The sequence below is a fragment of the Nesoenas mayeri genome, assembly GCF_963082525.1.
Source record: "Nesoenas mayeri genome assembly, chromosome: Z".
Lineage (NCBI taxonomy): Eukaryota > Metazoa > Chordata > Aves > Columbiformes > Columbidae > Nesoenas > Nesoenas mayeri.
In genome coordinates this window covers 52,785,070-52,803,971 of record NC_137542.1, presented here as the reverse complement: position 1 = coordinate 52,803,971, position 18,902 = coordinate 52,785,070, and the positions used below count along the sequence as shown (strand labels likewise).

At 39.2% G+C, this 18,902-nt stretch overlaps 1 protein-coding gene across 1 annotated transcript in view; it reads left to right on the top strand.

The window, feature by feature from the left end:
* The first annotated feature begins 5,463 nt into the window (after window positions 1-5,463).
* NDUFS4 (NADH:ubiquinone oxidoreductase subunit S4) overlaps window positions 5,464-18,902 on the top strand; it is a 47,839-nt gene continuing 34,400 nt past the window's right edge. The window contains exon 1 of the mRNA XM_080362829.1: window positions 5,464-5,596. Within this exon, the coding sequence (XP_080218955.1) occupies window positions 5,511-5,596 (86 nt within the window). The 5' untranslated portion in view covers window positions 5,464-5,510. The remainder of the gene's footprint in view (window positions 5,597-18,902) is intronic.

The following is an 18,902-nucleotide window of genomic DNA, read 5'->3' as shown; positions in this document are numbered from 1 at the left end:
TCGATCAAGGAGTGTCTGACCTGGACAGCTAAAAAGACAAGAATCTGTGAGAATTGCTTTCCTTTTATTATTCTAAGGCTCTCCCACTAACAAATACTCAGGCACACCCAGGATCTTTCAAAAATCATATGAGAAAGCAGATGGCTATAAAAATTCAAAGACTAAAATCTGCTTTACCTCCAGTTTAAAAAAAAAAAAAAAAAAAGAAAAGAAAAGAAAAGAAAAAGAAAAAAAAAAAAGAAAGAAAGAAAAAAAAAAGTAGAAATTACTCTACAGATGTTAATAATTGCCTGGGGTGGGAGTCAGGGAAGGGGAGGCTGGCTTCTAAGTAAACAATGCAAAAAAAGACAAAGAGGTCCCTGCTGATGTAAAACAATAAAAGCAGTTTTCTCAGCAGTGTCAGCTTAGCAAGCCTGAGGGTCTGTATTTTAAACCCCAGTGGCCTGACGTCACTCACCCTGATGGTGTGTGTGAAGGAAGCTATCTCTCCGTGATGACCGACCTGAAAAGTGCTTTCAAAGCCCAGTGGGCTAATGTCACTCACACCGACGGTGGATGGTGGGATCTCTCAGGGTGGCAGCTTGGGGGAAGTGAGCTGCAACACCAGCAGCCGACCATCACTCACTCTGATGGCAGGGGGTCAGCTGGGATTCTTTGGTGGCCTCCCGGGCAATAGCTAAAAAGAAGATTTTGGTTCACATGTCAATGTCTAGCTTGAAAGCAGTGAGTATAAAAAGTGATTTTCTTTTTTTCTTTTTTTTTTTTTTTTAAATTGTGGTTCACCAGTGGCAGCAGTGAAGCCAGGAAGGGGAGTTTCCCTGCGAGGCCGTTTGATTGCATGTGAAGCTTACAATGGGGCTGGTTCTGCCTGGTTTTAATTTTTTTCTCCCATATAAGCTGAGATGTTTTATTCCCCCCTACCAAAGGCAGGGTGGAGGTGGGGGGGAGGAGGCGGGGAAATGAAATCCAGACAGCTCCAACCGCACTTTAAATTTCATATGCAATCAAACAGACTTTGAGAATAATGTCAGCTTCCTTACCAACCTGGCTGCCATATAGGGAATGCAAATAAATACTAAAATCCCAAAACATCATATTCTTATGCTCAATCATCTTTTAACGCATAAATGGACATTTGGGATGAATTCTCGTATTAAATTTATCCTGACACCTGAAGTATGGTAAGGTTTGCAAAGGACTATCTAGGAGGAATAGTCTTTGTCCCCCTGCAAACACTCAAAAAACCTGAAAGCGTAACTGCAGCTGATATTTCATCAGCAAAAGAAATCATTTTGGAGAGAATGTAGACAAAAGAGTCACTACTTACAGAGTAAGCTCTTACGAAGATAAACTTTTCAAAATAAAAATTAGTCTTTTAAAAGCCAAGTTCCAGTCCTATGAAAGTTAATTGATGTGAATTACTCAGTGTATATTACACCGCCATGCTTAGATGTCTGAAGGGTCAGAATCTGAGAGTTACCCAACACTGAAATCATAGCTTCTATAAGTAAAAGCAATACAACCAACAAACAAAATGGAACTGGAAATACAAGTAGCTATAGCCAGTATAATCAGCTTGCTTGTATGTTGTACCCCTTTTCTACCAGTTCTTTGCTGTGTTAGACTGTCGAGATCTTTGAGACTGATGCTATTGTTTCCTACATAGTTCCTCTATGCCACCCAGAAGAAAACAAACCAATTCAAAGCAACAATACATTAAAGAATAGCGCTAGAATTCTTCTTGTTACTGCTAACTGTGGTTTATTCAAGACTGTGGAACTATTTGTACCAGAATTGGTTCGCTTGGGCATGGAGTGAAGTTGTGCAACCTCAATCTTGCAGGGAAAAAGTAAAAGGTTAAGTTTTCCTCTCCAGTTCTCACAATGTGTGCAGCTCACATATGTGAAGAGAAAATATGACTCTATGCATAGTTAAGCTAATAAGCTTTCTCATAGAGTGAGACAATAGGAACTGTGAGCATACTGTACAGCACAACAAGTGCTGGCACATGAACTCTTTCAGTCTTGAGGGACAGTGTTTCACAGTATATCAGTGACAGAAGACCAGCTTGCAGCCAGAATTATGAATGAAAAGTTTAAGCCTTCATGAAAATATGGACTTTGCATGATTCTTCTGCAGTCACCTCAAAAATCGATGCATTTAATTATTTTGAGGAACTTGGCATTTAACATTTCCTTTCCTAAGAGTGTTATTGCATACAAATTCATTGGTGTAACCTAAGACATGATGATTTATAAAGACATTGCATTATATGTGTGAATATATTTACAAAATTTAACCCAATTGGATATAACAGTATAGATTCAACTTAAACCTATGTAGGAGTATATTACAGGTCTACTTCTAAACTTGGGGCAATAATGGGAGACAGAAAAATTCATTCTCTCCCTTTCTCAGGCACCAGACTGCAAGGGACTGTTGGTGCATATTAATTTCACGGTAAATTGTGTACTTGGAATTGCCACACATGCTGTCTCTGGAGAGCTATGGTTATTTGTCTTGAAATAGTCTCTCATATTTTTGTGACTACTATATAATACAGTAATACTTCAGCAACAAATGCTATGGTTACATTTATATGAGTAAATAAACAGTTCAAGTACCCTTTTGCACCCCTGATGCAGCTCAGCATACGTGGCACAGCTCACATACATGGAGCTAAACTCTTTCCCCCCTTCTCCCCTGCTCCAAAAAAACAATCCAAAACCCAGAATGGCCTCATCCACACAGCTTATTAGGAACAGTCCCAGGCCCATGCTAGTTCCCAGACTGTGCTCAGACATTGTTTGGGATGGTGCTAATTGGCCAGGGCCAAAACGGTTCCAGGGACTGTGGTAGCAATTAGCAGCACGTTCACTTGTGCACATGCTCAAGCCCATCAGTCGCTGTGATCTACCACAAGACAGTCTTGTCTCTGCAGCTGCCAAAGGCAGCTCCTGAATTTGGCACCCTCCTTTGACAGATTCAGTTAATAAGGTGGCAGCTCCAAATTCCAGCTGCCGTCTGCTACTTCGGTTCTTCCCCCACCCAAAGAGGTAGCAAGGCAAGCAGGAGCTCAAAGAACCGAGCCACACAAAGCACGGGAACCTTCATGTGCTCCCCAAACCACCAGCTCCATCTCTGACAGTGGAAGAAAACAACAAAGATCCTGAAAGCTAGATCTACCCCTCGGCTGAGCTATGGTGATCTGCCAGCTGATGCAAAGTAGACAGACTGAAATAATTTGCCTCAGTTGCCCTCAAGGCCAACTGGTCTCACTAAACCACTGGTGCCCCTGAACAACTGTAAAATCTTCCTCTGCTTCCAGAATAGACAGACATCTCTCCTAGCTGAAGCACCATGAAAGGACAAGTCCAGATTAGTCCAAGTAAATATAATAGAAGTTGGTACAAATGCCTCCTCTAGCCTACCATCACTCATCCACTGGAAAAAAGATTTTGGAAGAGAAAAATTCATTAATTTCCCAAGATGCAGATACTCTTACTATGTCTATCTGCATGTGACTGAAGGTTTCGTGCAAGAGGCAGCATGCATTATTAGGTTTAAAACTGATATGATTGAAAAAAACAAAACAAAACAAAAAAACTTTGGGGAACAGTTTTTCAAGTCTTTCTCTCAAAACCCCTGAAGAAAAACTTGCAAGCTCAAATGTTAGGGGTATTTACCCACCTGCATTCAACAAAGGCTATTATTTCCCCATATTCACTTCAATTCATCATTGCTACAAAATCACTCCTGCTGTCTGTCTTTCTAAATCTTACTTTGAAGACATTCACTAATGACTAAAAAATTAAATTTAAATGCTCCTACCTGTAAAACCACCAATTTCTAAAACACTGTCCTTACTATGTCTCTATCTTATGCTGCCCAGGAAGATTTTTTTACTTTTCTTCGTTTTCCACAGCGTTGTTGCTATTTTGAAAGGGAAAAAAGTACACACTTTCATTTCCTCACAACTCAGAAATATTTGACGAGTAGGAAGCATAGAAAATTACATATTTAAGTGTGGAAAGTTCTAACAGGATGATTTACAATAGAAAGTATTTTGCAACCTTTGCCTAATAAAAGATGGCTCTAGGTCTGACATTTAATTAGGGTTATATAATACAAGGGTGTTGCTTGTTTGTTCTCATCGGAAATTAATGCTCTGTTGATTTGATAACTGCAGAAGACATTCGTTGGAAGTTTAACTTTTCATCAGAACTATTATTCTTCTGTCTCCCTTTATTTGGGGCAGGAAAAGGATGAATTTACTTGCTTGTGCAGAATTTTTGTATCTGACCCTGTCAAGCTGTGCTGTCAAAATTGAGAACAACGCTGGCTTCTCCTGAAGCAATGCAAAAACAGTTAGTCAAAACCAACATCTCCTCCTGTAGGAATTTCATCATTTTCTTGCTTAACAAACTTTCAAATATTTTTTTTCAGTAAAATTGAAGCTGAACTTTAACTAAGCTCTTTTTCAAAATGTCATCAGATTTTTACTATAGAAATAATTGGAACAATTTTAAGAATATCACCTTTCCCCTGCCCCAGAACCAAAACCTTTTCAGTCCTTCACAATATTACAGATCCTAGTGTAACGCTGTGCTTTTGCACCATGTATTTTGAGGTTTTGGCACTGAACACAATCATATTTGACTCTTCATTTAGCAATCTGTCTTCTTTAACCATGAATACACCACCCTAATGCTTCCAGGGCATAAGTACTTTTATTTACTTCCCCTTTACAGTTAATGTATTAACTATGTGACTCCCTTTTAAGAGAACGGGGTCTTGCCAGTTTTTCTCGCGCAAATAAGGGAAATAAGGCTGGAATTGGTTTAAAACCAAAACATAACTCCTAGAAGTACCACAGTATGTTTGAAACTTATCTTAGCAGACCAAGAACGTGGGTACGTTTTAGATACTGCAAATTAATGTTTAAAAACAGATGCAAGAAGATACAGCAAAGCTTTGATGTCTTTGTACCGAGTGTGACATTTTGTCTGAGAAACGCAATGGGAATAAAGGAGCCCAAAATACCCGTCCCACCGCTTTTGTCCCCGAGCAGCAGCGGCTCCAGGCGCTCGGAGGCCGCGGTGCCCCCTGCCCGGGCCCGCCCTCCGGCACACACCGGCCGGCCGAGCCGCCGCCAGGGACACGGTGAGGCCGCTGGGGCCCGCGCCGTTCCTCCCGGGAGCTCGTCCTCTGCCATCGAGATGGTGGCGTCACGCACGAAGCTGCCAGAAAACGTGCAGCTGGGGCGGCTGTGCCCCAAACGTTCGCACGACTCCTCCACGGGGCTCCGTCCGTCAGGCCTGACCGTCCCCAGCGCTGGCCATGGGGTGCCAGCAGCCCCGGCCCGCTCTCCATGGCTCCACGACACCCTCTCCCCCGCCCTGCCCGCCCCTCCCGATCCCTCTTTCCGCCCTCGCCTTCGCGTTTCCTGTCTGGGCGGAGGAGGTTTGGCCCTGCGACGCCGCCGTCTCCCAGCGGCTGTGGCGAGCGTCATGGCGGCGGCTCTCTCAATGTCAGCGGCTCTGAGGCACCTTGTGGCGAGGAGTGGGGCCGCCGCGGCCCGCCTGTCGCCGGCCAGGTAACGGGCACCGCGGGCGCTCCGCCAGCCGGCCGGGCGGCACTGCCGCAGTCAGGGGCTCGCCGGCGGCGGCCTGCAGGGGCGGCCGCTCTCCCGAGAAGGCTGACCCGGGCCTAGGGCTTCGCCGCGGCCGCCTTGGGCACTAGGCCGGAGGCACCGCGCAGGGCCCCGCCGCGAGCGGGGGCGGCTGGGCTGCCAGCGGGCGCCTGGCCGAGGCCTTCGTGCGGTGCTGTGCGTATTTGTCCGTGTCCGTCCTTGCTGTCTTCTTCGCAGGGACCGCCCGGCCGGTGTCCTTGTGGCGCCCGGAGGTCGGGAGCTGATTGGAACGGCAGAGGAACCCGGTGTGATGGGCAGCGCTTGCCCCGCTGCCAGGGAGAGGGCGGTGGCCTCATCCATCACCAGCACGGTGTTCCCAGAGATTTGCACTCCTGTGCCCTGTTCTGTACTCTGCAGGTTTTTTCTCTGTCCCCTTCCCAAGGTCTGTTAATTTTTTTCTGGGACTGTGTAGCTACTCTTACACTGATTCCTCGAAATGTTGGTGGAAATCGCTGTGAGTTTTTTGGTCATACTTTGCTGTTTGTTCTTTTAATGCAGAGACCTGTACTGAAAGTCAGGTATATGACCCAAACTCTAGTTGAAAACGTGTGTGTGTATCTACTTCTGTGCATGTCACAGGACCTGTGTTTTTGTAAGACTCCCTTGTCATCAGGAGAAATAAAATATAGTTCAGTGCCATTTACCAGGATTTGGAGAATTTGTTTTCCCATTCTACTTAAATCTTGACGTATTAGAACACATACAAGATAGACTTGGTAATTTTAAAAAATCTGTGGGGTTTTTATGCATATGTGTGTATATAAACAGACAGAAAGCTATATATACACACATCTCCAGAGCAAGAACAACTGTGGCCATACTATTTTTTTCCCATTTTCTATGTTTTGACTATGTTATTGGCTACTGCTGCTTCCTCCCTCTTAAAGTGGCACCTGTGAAGATTAATCCTTAGTCTCATAAAAATACTTTGAATTTGTCAAAATGAATTTAGGCATTCCTTCATGCTTATGCAGAAATTTATTTTTCGTATTTGCTTGTTTCTGCTCTTCTTTTGGTCATCTGTGATATTGACACAACTGTTGCCTGTGCTATGTGGTAGATTGGATCAGGCAACTGACGCAGGTTTAAAATAATTTTATTTGTTTGTTTTAAAGTTTTACCACTCTACCTTTTAAGTAGTTATGCCAGAACAAATAGCAAGATATAGCAGGCGTGGGAATGAACAGCATGGAAGTGTGAGGTAGGAACTCTTAAGTTGGCATTTCGTCCAGGAAGTTTCTTCTTTGAAACAGTGCCTTGGGTTCCTTCCCTGCCACAGAGGAAGGCTGGAGAATTAGTGTCCCTTAATATTTTCAGTGAGAAGGAGTTTGGGGACATTTGCCTGAGAGGGACTGGAACTTACATTTCATGTTCTGTAGGAGAGTGGCCTGATTATAAGTCTACAGCTTTCTTGAAGAAGCAGGGAGAAGCCCTGTGAATCTCTCTATTTAAAGTTTTACACATCTTTGCAATCATGCCATGTTGGAAAAGTAAGAATAAAATTTTCTTTGGAACAAGGAAAAGATATTTCAGAATAGGATAATTTGGGTAATATGAAGGAACAGTTAAGGCTGACATTCATTGCATAGTTTCTGTAAAGTAATTTATTTCCTTGATGAAGTAAGTACTGAAACATCTTTCCTCTTCTCAGTTACTGTTTTATACAAAAAATATTGTTAAGCAACCTCTACAGTCTCCTTGCTTGGAAGGGAGAATCAAAGAACATAATTACAGAAAAGGATTCAGGGCCCTAAATTTTAAGATGTCTTCCTGCAGCTCATAATGAGGTAATAAGATTAGACAGATTTGCATGGGAGAAAGTGTACCTTTTGCTTCTGTACTTTCTGTTGCTTCTCGAAAGCAGCTGTTTGTTTTGTTTTCCTGTGGAGATACCTTTCTTATATACCATATAATCCTTTGTATTTTACCTGAAAGCTTGGCAGGATAGAAGTCCTTTTTCTAGCTTTAGTATCTCACATCTTATTTTGTAAAAAAAGGGATGAAGGAATTTCCCTGCCTCACAGAATTATGAATGGTCTTATAATACAAACTACTTAAGCTTATCTTCCAGTTATAATGATCAGCAACTATCCAAAAGCCTACTTCTTTGAGAAGCCAATGATTTGCGGCATATCTTGCAATTGGATATACAAATCCTGCAATACTGCTTTCCTTTGAGAAAAGTATTTTGGCAGATACAGTTTGGTGCAAGTAGCTTGTTACAACAAATTCTGAGTATATTTAAAGTATTTATCTCTCTAATTTATTATTTGAATAATCTGTGTATTTGTCAATCTGTAGAAAGAATGTACTATACCAGTATGCTGGATGTGTGTCTTAAAGTAAATACAGGTGTTAGAATTGCTAACAATAGATGTTAACATTGTTCTTAGGAGATGACTGAAGAAGAAACTGAAATTGTTAACTCTGAGGGCATTTGAATGATTCTTCTGTCACTTCAGCACTGTGCTTTTGTTTGTGCAGATTCAGAATAAGGTTTGATCGAGCCTGGTACAACTTGATTAAATTACAGTTTCGTGTTATTTGCTTAAACTAGGTTATGAGAATGATATAGCTTATTGTTTGAGCACTGATCATATATAGCTTATTGTTTGAGTCTTCAAGCAGCAGTTTCATTTGCAGTGTTTTTTGCAGATTTTTGGATGTGAAACTACTGCTAGTTCTCCAGTTTTCAGAACTTCGATTGCAGAATTATATAGCCAACCTCTGATTCTGAAAACAATTCCCAAGATCCCTTTCCAGTAGTCACGAGTGAAATTGTATTCAGATTTCCATGAGTTATATTTTCTTCATATAAATATTATGACATCTTCTAAAACAAAGATTGAATTTTTAGTACATGTTAAAACACTTCAAAGAATGCATGCCCCAAGCTGCTTGATGATTCTGAACTGCTTACTGGTAACACAACAAGGAAATAAGTGTTTGGTCTGAAGTTAAGAGAACATGCAGCAACATTCCTCATATCTTTAGGAAGTTCTGTGTGCCTTGTTTAAATGTTTGAATCACTGAAGTGGTGGTTACTGAGACCATCATTATTCTGTCTGGTGATGAGCCTGATAAACCATCAGCAGATGGCTTGAGCTGATACAGAAAGTAAAAGTGCCTCCTTTGCTGAGATCACAGATTTGAAGCTTTCATGCTGCTCTCAGGGTTTCAGGAGCTTGAAATTATGTTGAGCATGCCCTTCTGAGTTTGACCTTTTCAGGAAGAAAGATGTATGTTGTTCATCTGTCTTGCTAATTACTTCAAATTTTACCTCTTGTTTATCTGCAGCCAACATTTGATTAAAGAGTATAATTTAAATAATAGAGTTACATCTCTTTATGGTTGATATGAGTTGGAAGAAAGCAGAGGAGGGACTCTTTAAATGTCTTTGTCTTGGGAAAGATTGCACTGTCTCCTTGCATTGGAAAATATGAGTAGGTGGAGCTGGGAAAAGAAAACTTGGAGCAAATTTCTGCTGGAGTGGGAATCAGTTGTTTGTTTCAAAACTATATAGTATGTCAGAGAGTCCCTTTATTTGACAAGGTATTGCAGTCAGGATACAAAGATACTAATTTCTGTTGCGGAAACAGAGTATTTTGTGTGTGTAGGTGTAATATCTGGCCACACAGTCCCTCTGCTTCATGATAATGGGTTGATTGTGGCACTTTTCAGTGATCAATGGATGATTCTTTGAAATGTATTACCTTCCTCTTCAAAACGTATTACCTTCCTCTGGTAATTCTGTTGTAAAGACTATAGACACAATAGCAAATATTTTGCTAGTTCACTATAAATTGATACCTGAGCTCATGAAAGCAAAGAATTATTAATATTTGTGTAGTAAAAAGCCTGTTTTCAATTTATGCTATTTGCTTAAGAGAATGAGGAAACCTGGAATGCCATTTAAATGGTGTTCATTGGTTATTGTATACATAAGCAATCTTCCTCTTCAGTAAAAAGAGGGGGAAGCCATTTTTGTGGGAAAATAAAGGATTTTTAAAAGATAGAATAAACCTGTTTCATTACCTATGTTGCTCTTTCAGGAATAATAGAAAAAATGTTTGTTCTTTTGTTTTGTTTTTCTCCAAGATAACTAGTTTACTCTTTTGTGTTATTGTGGTGTGGTTTGGTTGGTTGGTTTGTGTGTTTGTTTTCTTGAAAATAGTGTTGGCTTTTTTGTTGCATGTTCATACTAAGCCATATGTTAAAATAGGGTTTAGTAGACTTCCAGGATCTAGATCAGAGAGCTGCACAACACAAAGGATGTGATTAATTGAAGCACTATTTAGCCAGTGTTAGTTCTAGCCAATGTGAAACTTTTTTCCCAGTTTGGAATAAAAGCATGTTGTAGCTGCTATATTACTTATTATTTCATCCAGCTGTAATGTGTATCTGTTACTTACTCTCATATACTGTGCAGGATAATGTATGTGTGGTGTTGTCAGGTTCAGACACATCAGAAGCTTTGGTTTTTATTAATAAAAAAAAATAGTTCTGCAGCATTTAACTTCATAAGAGTTAATTCCAATGGCTAACTGCATCTGCAAACAGTACCTTGAATAGAATTTCAATATAGGACTGGGGAAAATGTTCTTTGAGGTCTTGCTGTTGCTGTAAAAGTGGTGTTTATACATAGTTTCATTTTGGTCATTCATAGAGGAAAAAGACCTTTAAAGATAAATATTTAACTGGAATTTTATAGTTTTATCTTAAAATATATATAAATGCAAATCAGAGGAAGGACACTGAATCGGACTGTCTCACAACACAATAACACAATTCTAAACTGAAACATGGAATAAAACTCCAGGGAGTTTTTTGGTCATTAAATTGTGGTGACATGGAGGTTTGGAGCAGGTTCAAGGTGAAAGTTGTGGAGAGACAAATGGGACATAGCTAGGAGAAAAAAAGATGAAAAGCACTGCAGTTTGTACACTTAATGAGCATAAGTTTAAAAACTACTCCAGGCAGCAGTGAGTGTTTGTCTGATCTTGCAGACAGCCTGAAGCAGTAGTTTAGGAGAAGTAGATGTTCCATGTTTTTAAGTATATAATTCATTTTAAACCCATTCCCTTTGACTCTGTCCACACTGTTCAGATAATGGTTGTGTAGATAAAAGAGGGTCTAGCAGCCAAGTCTTGCATATTCACTGTGAATGAAAGCATCATCAGTGGTTATTTTTAATAGTTACATGTCCTTTGATGAAGATCCGGAGTCTGCCTCTTCTGAAGGAAGGCCATCTTTCTCATCAGTTGTGCATGCTTTCAGGGGGAGGAGATTTCGGACAAGTTGGATGACTTGAGTCCTTTTGCAGTACTTTGTGTGGGATTGCAAAGTTGCTAATGCATTACTTGATTCTGTTGTGTAAGAGTTGATGGGACAACAACATACTGTCTTATTTCTGACTGGTGTATTGTCCATAGATAGGTACCTGTATTATGAGGCCAGAGTGGCTCTGGTGAACCAGAATGGTGTTTTGGATTTCCTGCTTTTGGCTTCTCTGTTTGGCATTATGGGAAGTAGGGTGTAGGAAAGCTCCCTGTTTCCTTTACAATGGAAAAAGGAAGTTTTGGGAGGCTCTCATGAAGGAAACATGTTGGATGTAATGAAACATTAGAGCAGTGTTGTCAAAGTGAAGAATTCTGTCACAGATTAAGAGAAATTTAAAAAGTGAAAAATACTATGTATCAGTTAGTTTAGCCTTCTTCTAATGAACAACTTGTCTCCTAGAGGGCTAAGATCGATATCATTCTTGTTCTTAAAGTTGTATGGGATTCCCATAATATTTCTTAAAGTTCACGTACTTTGAGTATTGGTCTAGGTGAGGAAGAGAAGAGTAGAAAGACGTGAAAGTAAGAGGGGCAGAAGGGGAAAAGAGATTTTGAGAGGCGATGTTTGAGAATGAGGGCAAAGAAGAAATGTATTCTGGAAATGGCTGTTTTTCTAACGTAGTTATGGAGAAGTACAGCAGGCATTATGGCAGCAAAAATTTCCTGATGAGGCTTCTTAAATTGCTGTTCATTATTAGCCATATAGATTGGAGTGATGTATTTTAATTGTATTTGGTTCCTTCACTTTTGGAATTAGAAACCAAAAGGAGGAGGAATTACAGCCTTTTCAGCAAGAGAGACTTTAATAGAGGCAAGCAGACAAATATTTAAGGTATGTTTGTGTTAAAAGACAACTAGTAAATAAGCAGTGTGCTTGCTTCTGCACTAGAACAGCTGAAAGCTTTTCTTACCAGCTCTGTGGCAACTACCCATTGTGGGCTTAAAAATGCAGGTCACTTGCCTAAAATTTGGCATGTCCTTAAAAAAACATTGTTACATGCTAGAATAACATTTTCCCTAAATCTTCTGATCTGAGAACCTAATAATCTTCTCTGTACTCTGAAGATGTGAAGAGCAGTGGAGATCTGACCAAAAACCCAAAAGCTCACCAAAACAAAAAAAACACTGAAACAAAAAAGTGTTGGAGGGTAGGAGGTGACTTTTGTTTGCCCTAGTATCCTTGAAACTTAACACTTTCCTTCAGGGACAAAAAAATTTAAAATAGGTACTGACACTGTGTTTGAAAATGACACTTTATTTTTAAAACAAAACCTCTTTTTTTTTTCTTTCATGTTGGTATTTCCTAGTACCAAATATTTGGTATCTCAAAGTTTAAGAGAAGTGCATCTTTAGAACTTGTTACAATAACTTCAAGCACATTTTTTCATCAAATAAATAAAGAAATTGAGAGAAAGATTATGAAATACCATATGGATACATGGAGAAAAAGAATTTTAATGTCAGCTGTCCATAGATAGAATTTCAAATATATGTTAACAAAATAATAAAATTTGCTTCAGTGGTGGTGGTTTAACATATACTGTTCAGCAGGTTTAACTCAGACTGGAAAAATTACTTTTTTGTTTCAAAAATGACCTTTATGTTACCTTAATGTAGGTTTGAACATTATGACTCGATTAACCTTGTTATTCCATTATACATCTCAACTTCATGCAATATTTATATATGATTGGAAAAGCCCAGAAGACAGTTGGGTTGGGTTGTATTTCTGATTGATAGTAACTGTCACTTTCAAAGCTGTTCTTCACAAAAACAGGCACTATCAAAATGCACCAGTGAGATTCAGAAGTTAACTTCCAAAACGCAAAGTAACTTGAGAAATTAATTCGTACCATCTACCTCAATAACATGCTGCTTTGGCCTTTCACTCACAAATAGATACAAGCAAATCTGACACTTTTTTTTTCTTTTGAGAAAATAAATGCAAATCACATCAACAGTAGGAATTATTAGACCAATGTATAGCTCTCAGTGTATTAGACTAGTGTGGTAGGTCTTCCCTGTGGCACTGTGGGAAGTCTCGCCTATTGTAAAGAACATGCTGATGAATAGGTAGGATGGAAACGCTAATTACAGCTAATGTGGTTCATATTTTTAGCTTTATCTGTATTCTCAATTTTGAACGTTTATTTTGCTGGCATCTTTGTATAATTTATTCTATGAGCAAATCATCTACTTACGGTAATAATTTCTCATAATCCCCAACGTTGTGGCCGTTTTTTTTTTTTAATTTTTATTTTTTTTTAGAAAAGGAACTTGTGAACTTTAAACATGATTGAAAACAGTGTTAAGCATATGGTAAATTTCTGGAGGTACAAAGGCAGTGGGACTGTTTAGTTCTGTCTGGGACTTACACATAGTGTTGTTCATAGTTATGTTTTATGCAGTTCTTTGTGATGCAGGAATATACCTGTTCTTAAGCTTGTGCATTTTCATTCTTTGAGAGTGAACCATGTCTGTTTGCATTTTTCTTTCATTACCATAAGGCCTGAAATTATTTTTTTATTGTTTTGAGAAAAAATAGAAATTAAGGATATCCCACCCTACCAGGCAGCTGTTGATTTTTCTGCTGTTGGCCAAATAGTCTGTCATAGATGAAACTGTTGTAAGAGATCAAAGTGCTGAGATTTTGATGATTTTTTTTTTTTTTTGTAAGAGTTTGATTCTGAGTGTGTTTCAGTGTACATCTCCAGAAGTCTTAAGATCATATTCTTTATTGTTTTCAGTAAAAGATATTGTTATACTAGCAGGAGGCTGAGCAACTAAGATTACCTTCTTTATAATGCATATTTCCCCATTTCTTAAGAAATTAATGGCATATTTCTGTCTGAGTTTCAAAGTGCAGCTGTTCCTCCTGGCAGTATAACAGTTATGTTTAGATACCATTTTGTTAACAAGCCACTTGCTAGCTGCAGTAATTTGTGTCTGTCTTAATCTTCCTTTGACCTGTGACTGATGTTGAGGAAGTAAATTAACTTTTTACTCAACTAGACAGACCGTAGGCAGCTTCAGAATGTGTGTGGGCAAACAATTCTGGCAGCTGCTTATTCTTGGAGTGTTAACATGGATGGTTTCATAAACAGCTTCTATTCATTATTCTTTAAAAATCAGGTCTGATGTATTTTATATAAAATATTTGAAGACCTGTATTTTATGAACGCAATACTCTATATGTAAATACTTCTTCTGATGTTGCCATATGCTATCAGTCTAATGAAGTAATGTTCTTCTAAATGCAAGTGATGCTGTTTCTATTGAAGTCTAAACCAGAATTTTTTTGCAGTGAACTTTTTCATCTTTCCTGTTTATTTCAGTGGTTTTAAGCAGACATTTTTATGGTTATCACATCTGTTGTCAATAATGTGCAGAAGTACCATCTTTCATTATAAAACCAGAGATGTATTTTCTGGCTATTTAAAGACCCAAGAATAAACAAGTGGCTTAGTACTTTCAGTAGGGCCACTATATTTTAAATAAAGGAAAAAAGCACAGAGCTCTTCCTGCAGTAGCTTTAGCTGTTCTGTCATGTATGCAAGGAATACTTGTATGTGCCGTTTGAGCTACCTGAAGGGGAATTGCAGTGTAATGTGATCTGCAGCAGTGATATTTTGTCATATGTCAGTGTTGATTGTGCCTATCTGAGAGAGTCAAATAATCTCAATGTTGTTGTCTGAACTGGAATTCAAGAGTAATGTTTGCATTTGAATCATCAGTTTTACCTTAAGGGTTTATTCCGCTTTAGAAAAGAGTGAGCAGTCTCCAGGCTAGCAGTCTCCTTTCCAAGAGCTAATAGCTTTTCAGATGGTGAGAGTAGAAAAGAGACAAGCCAAAGGAAACGAGAAGAAGGAGGTCTGTGTGTGAGTACAAGAGAACACACTAATAGGGTAGCTCATGAGGTTGTTTTTATTCGCAAAGGTGAGTTCTCCAAAATGCTTGTAAAATGTGTTTACATTAATAAATAGTAAATGGAAATAAAATGAAGAAAGATAATTACAGAACAACAAGACACTTCCTTTAAAAGTCAACTTCATTTAAGTAGCTTGGCAGTTTCATTATATTACTCTTGTAATACACAATAACTTATCTTTCATCAGTTCAAAGAATTGTTGTCAAAAGGCTGCAAGTGCTGACACACTACTCTCTAGAAGAAAGGACTTTTTTTTTTTTTCTAAAGTAGTGCCATGTAATTGTTACTTACATTTTCATGTAGAATAGTAGTTAAAGTTTTGATGTGATAACTTCTGTTGGAGACACTTGCACAGGTTGCTTACATTGCAGGCAACTGTTTATTTTGAGCTAAAGACAGATGTGTATTGTAGAAGCTGATTAATGACACTGGTGCCTAAAACGAAAAAAGTGTGGTTTGTATATTTTTAAAAAGAGATAAGATTTAAAATTTGTCACGATAGAGGGACTACATAAAAATTAAGTCCTGTGCTTTGGTTTCAAAGTAATGAAGCTGAAAAACAAGTGCAAATATATTGCATACACTGGAAACAAAGGAATTTCATAGGAATTAATGACTCAGCAGACTGTCAGGGAACGGCAAAGGCTGGTTGCTCCTGAAGGTAAGGCAAGGTGGAAGCTAAAGGTGATCATAGCTGGGACACTGCCCTCACTGGCCAAGACACAGTCCCACAGCATCTGTACATGAGGAGAGCTGGGTGCTGGTAATAGGGTCCATTGTCAGTCCCAGACACAGCAGAGTCATGAGTGAGGTCCAAGGTCTGTTTGGGGAGTCCACTCAGAAGCAAAGGGGACCAGAGAGGTTTGGAGACAAGCTGCAACATGTATCTGAAGTCCATCCAGGCTGTGAAGTCTGCACAGAACTGGAGTCATACTGCAGCTTGGGTGAGGGGCTTAGCCAGGCTCAGAGACAGGAGCCAGAGCCAGGCCTGGAGGTGGATGCACTTAATGACGTCGCTCAGGCAAGCACTGAAGACCCAGAGCTGAGTTTAAAGGGAATTCAAAGGCCACAGGCGGGGTCTGTTCCTGGAGGCCCTGGTTGAGGCTGGTAATGGCCATTAAGGCCTGTTAGTGTCGTTCGGGTTCTGGTGTGTGGTCTGACAGAGATTGTCTTCAGACTGTTAATATTAGAGCACAAGCTTACTTCAAAACTCAAATTATATTCTTGCCTGTATGATGGCACCATTGGTGTGTCTTCTCTGCAGTAGGCAAAGATTTATTGAAATACCATGGGGATTGTTCCACTTAGAGGTGAGTGAAAAGGAGGTTGGAAGTATGTCAACAAAGGAATGATGTGGACAGGCAGAAGAAATAAAAAATAGGTTGTGGTGTGATCAAGTTGTGTGATATAATGGAGACTAAGGTACCAGATAAGTGTAGAATGGCAATAGTTCAAAGAGGAGTTGAAGACAAAAGCTTGATGTCAGGAAGGAAAATCAAGAGTAAGGTAGCTGAGACAAGACAAAGTTGACAAAGCAATGGTGAAATAAATTCAGATACAATAATATTAGCTAGATTCTGCATTTCTCATCTTAAACAACAGCTGACAGCATACAGTTCTGAAAAGTGACCTGCTTCTGTATGTCGCAGTCAATTTCTGAGACATTTGACTGTCACTAACTGACTTTTATGAAGTAACACAAACATAAATGGATAGCTCTTAAATACATTTTTTCATAGCTGCCCAGCAATTGAGCCTTACTAGTCAAATCACTTCATTGACTTCCATGAACCCTTGTAAACCAAGATGTAGTTTTCCAGTAGCACTTTAAAGGATTCTTTTTTGTATTATAGTTTAGTTCAGCAGTTTATAATTCAAATGTTTGAGGACATTAAATAAGAAAGAAGTTGCCTTTATTTATGTGCCATGTTTTACAGACATTGCTTTTACAGTAGATTATTAGAATAAATATTATTCAAGCCTCTAAGTGCAGTCAAATAGAAAGGCTAAATCAGGAGGAAAGGATAGGAATGAAATACAGGCCAGTACTATGCCATAAACCAGTTTGCAAACACAGAGGAATATTTGCTCTTTTTTGTTGCTTAATTTTACATGATTCAAAGGCTCTTGTTCAAAATGCATAAACTTCCCTAAGAGAGAGGTGGGTTGTGGAACATTAGTTTCATTCCTCTCGGGTTTGGAATTAAACCCTTTGACTTTTGTTGTTCTTGCTATAAAGAGAGCACAGTTTTTACTTATTGTCTAGTTGTATGAATGCCTAAATGTGTATGTGTGGGGAGACATTTGACATTTAGAAAGCCCAAACAGCAAATATGTCACCTGTGTATTTTGTCTTATGCCTTACATAACTTTTCCATCTTCTGTTTTAACTTGATTAGGCTTTCTAGCTAGATAACATAAAGTTCAGTTGAAAGTTGATATGAGCTGTGCAGCATTTTTGGTGTTGTTTGCCTTTTGGCTGACTTGCCTACAAGAGGTTTCCACTGCTCCATGGGGAACCTGCTGTTCTCAGATTGTGATCTGAGGTTAATTTCTAAGATTAGGTCTTCTGGTTTGGAGAGTAGCGTGTAATGAAATTGCTGATCAGCAACTGTACAGATGGCAGTAGTTCAGAGCTCCTGTCACCTGACAGCAGTTGACCATTTTATAAATTATGTATTCTGTTGCTGTAAAAGTAGTATACCACATCTCCTTTCATAATGAGTTATATGATTTCTACTACAGAAATATGTAATTTGGGGTCATTTCATTTGTAACTTATTAAGCCCTTCTATAAAATTGTTTCTAATCTGCTGCAATCTGAGAGAGGCCACTGTCATTCTTTAGTTACATGCATATGAGGATCTAGAAGCACTGGTGTGGCTTTGTTCAGAAGTTTAGTTGCAAATAATGACTGAGTTTATGTCTAAGCACATCAAGAAACAGTCTGGTATCAGCCTGGGATTTGCAGAGGACTGGTTCAATATGGACAGCCCTCACTCGTCAGTGTGCTGACTTGAACCCAAGCTAGCTCTGTGATTTTCTGCCTCAACTATTCTTCAGGTCAAGTTGTTTTCATTGTGTGTATGCTTGTGCCATGCATGTACCCACCTAATTAATGCTACTATTATACAAAGCATCATGCTCAAAAGCACAGTGGAGACACCTGTGTAGCTCTGCAGGGGTAGGTTGGGCATGCTTGAAGGGTTTTGCTGCTCTTAGTTGTGTGCCTGGTGGTGTCAGCTCTATTAGCTGGCTAGAGAGCAGCTTGAATGGACCCTGTTAGAATCAAGGGCAGTGCAGGCTTGGCATTAAGTTAAAGCTAGCTTTTCTGCTTCCTTGTTGAACCTGAGAAAGCTGTTTAAAGGGCAGAAGCTGATGGTGGGCAACTTGGAGCTCGCTTTTCTCCTGAGGACTTAACTGGAGTGTCAGGAATGGCTATAGTGCTCTGGTCCTACGATAGCTATGGAAGGACTGTGGCTGTGTTAGCATAGTGCTGTTGTACCTTGTTTGCCTGTAGATATGTTAATAGCATTTTCCTGTCAGTAGAACCTAAAATAACTACAATTTGATTGTTTTCTACTTAATAAAGTATTTACTACTTGAAAATTTAATTCATCTAATATTTCTAAGGGCAGGTGAACTTGACATTTAGCTTTGAACATGCACACTAACTTAGGAACCACAAGCCAAATTCTTAAAGTTGTTTTCATGTTCTGTGATTTATACGACCATTGTTCCTTCTCATAATTCAGATTTACCTAACAGAAAAGCACAGTAAGTTCCTGCCTTGTTTTCCAAGTATACACCTGGAAATATATACATATTATGCATATGAACATTTTAGCAGTAGAAGTAGTATTTATATATTTCTATTTCAATTCTGATATTTTTGCCACTTTAAGCAGAAATTTCAGTATTTTAGATTAAATAAATTAGTATT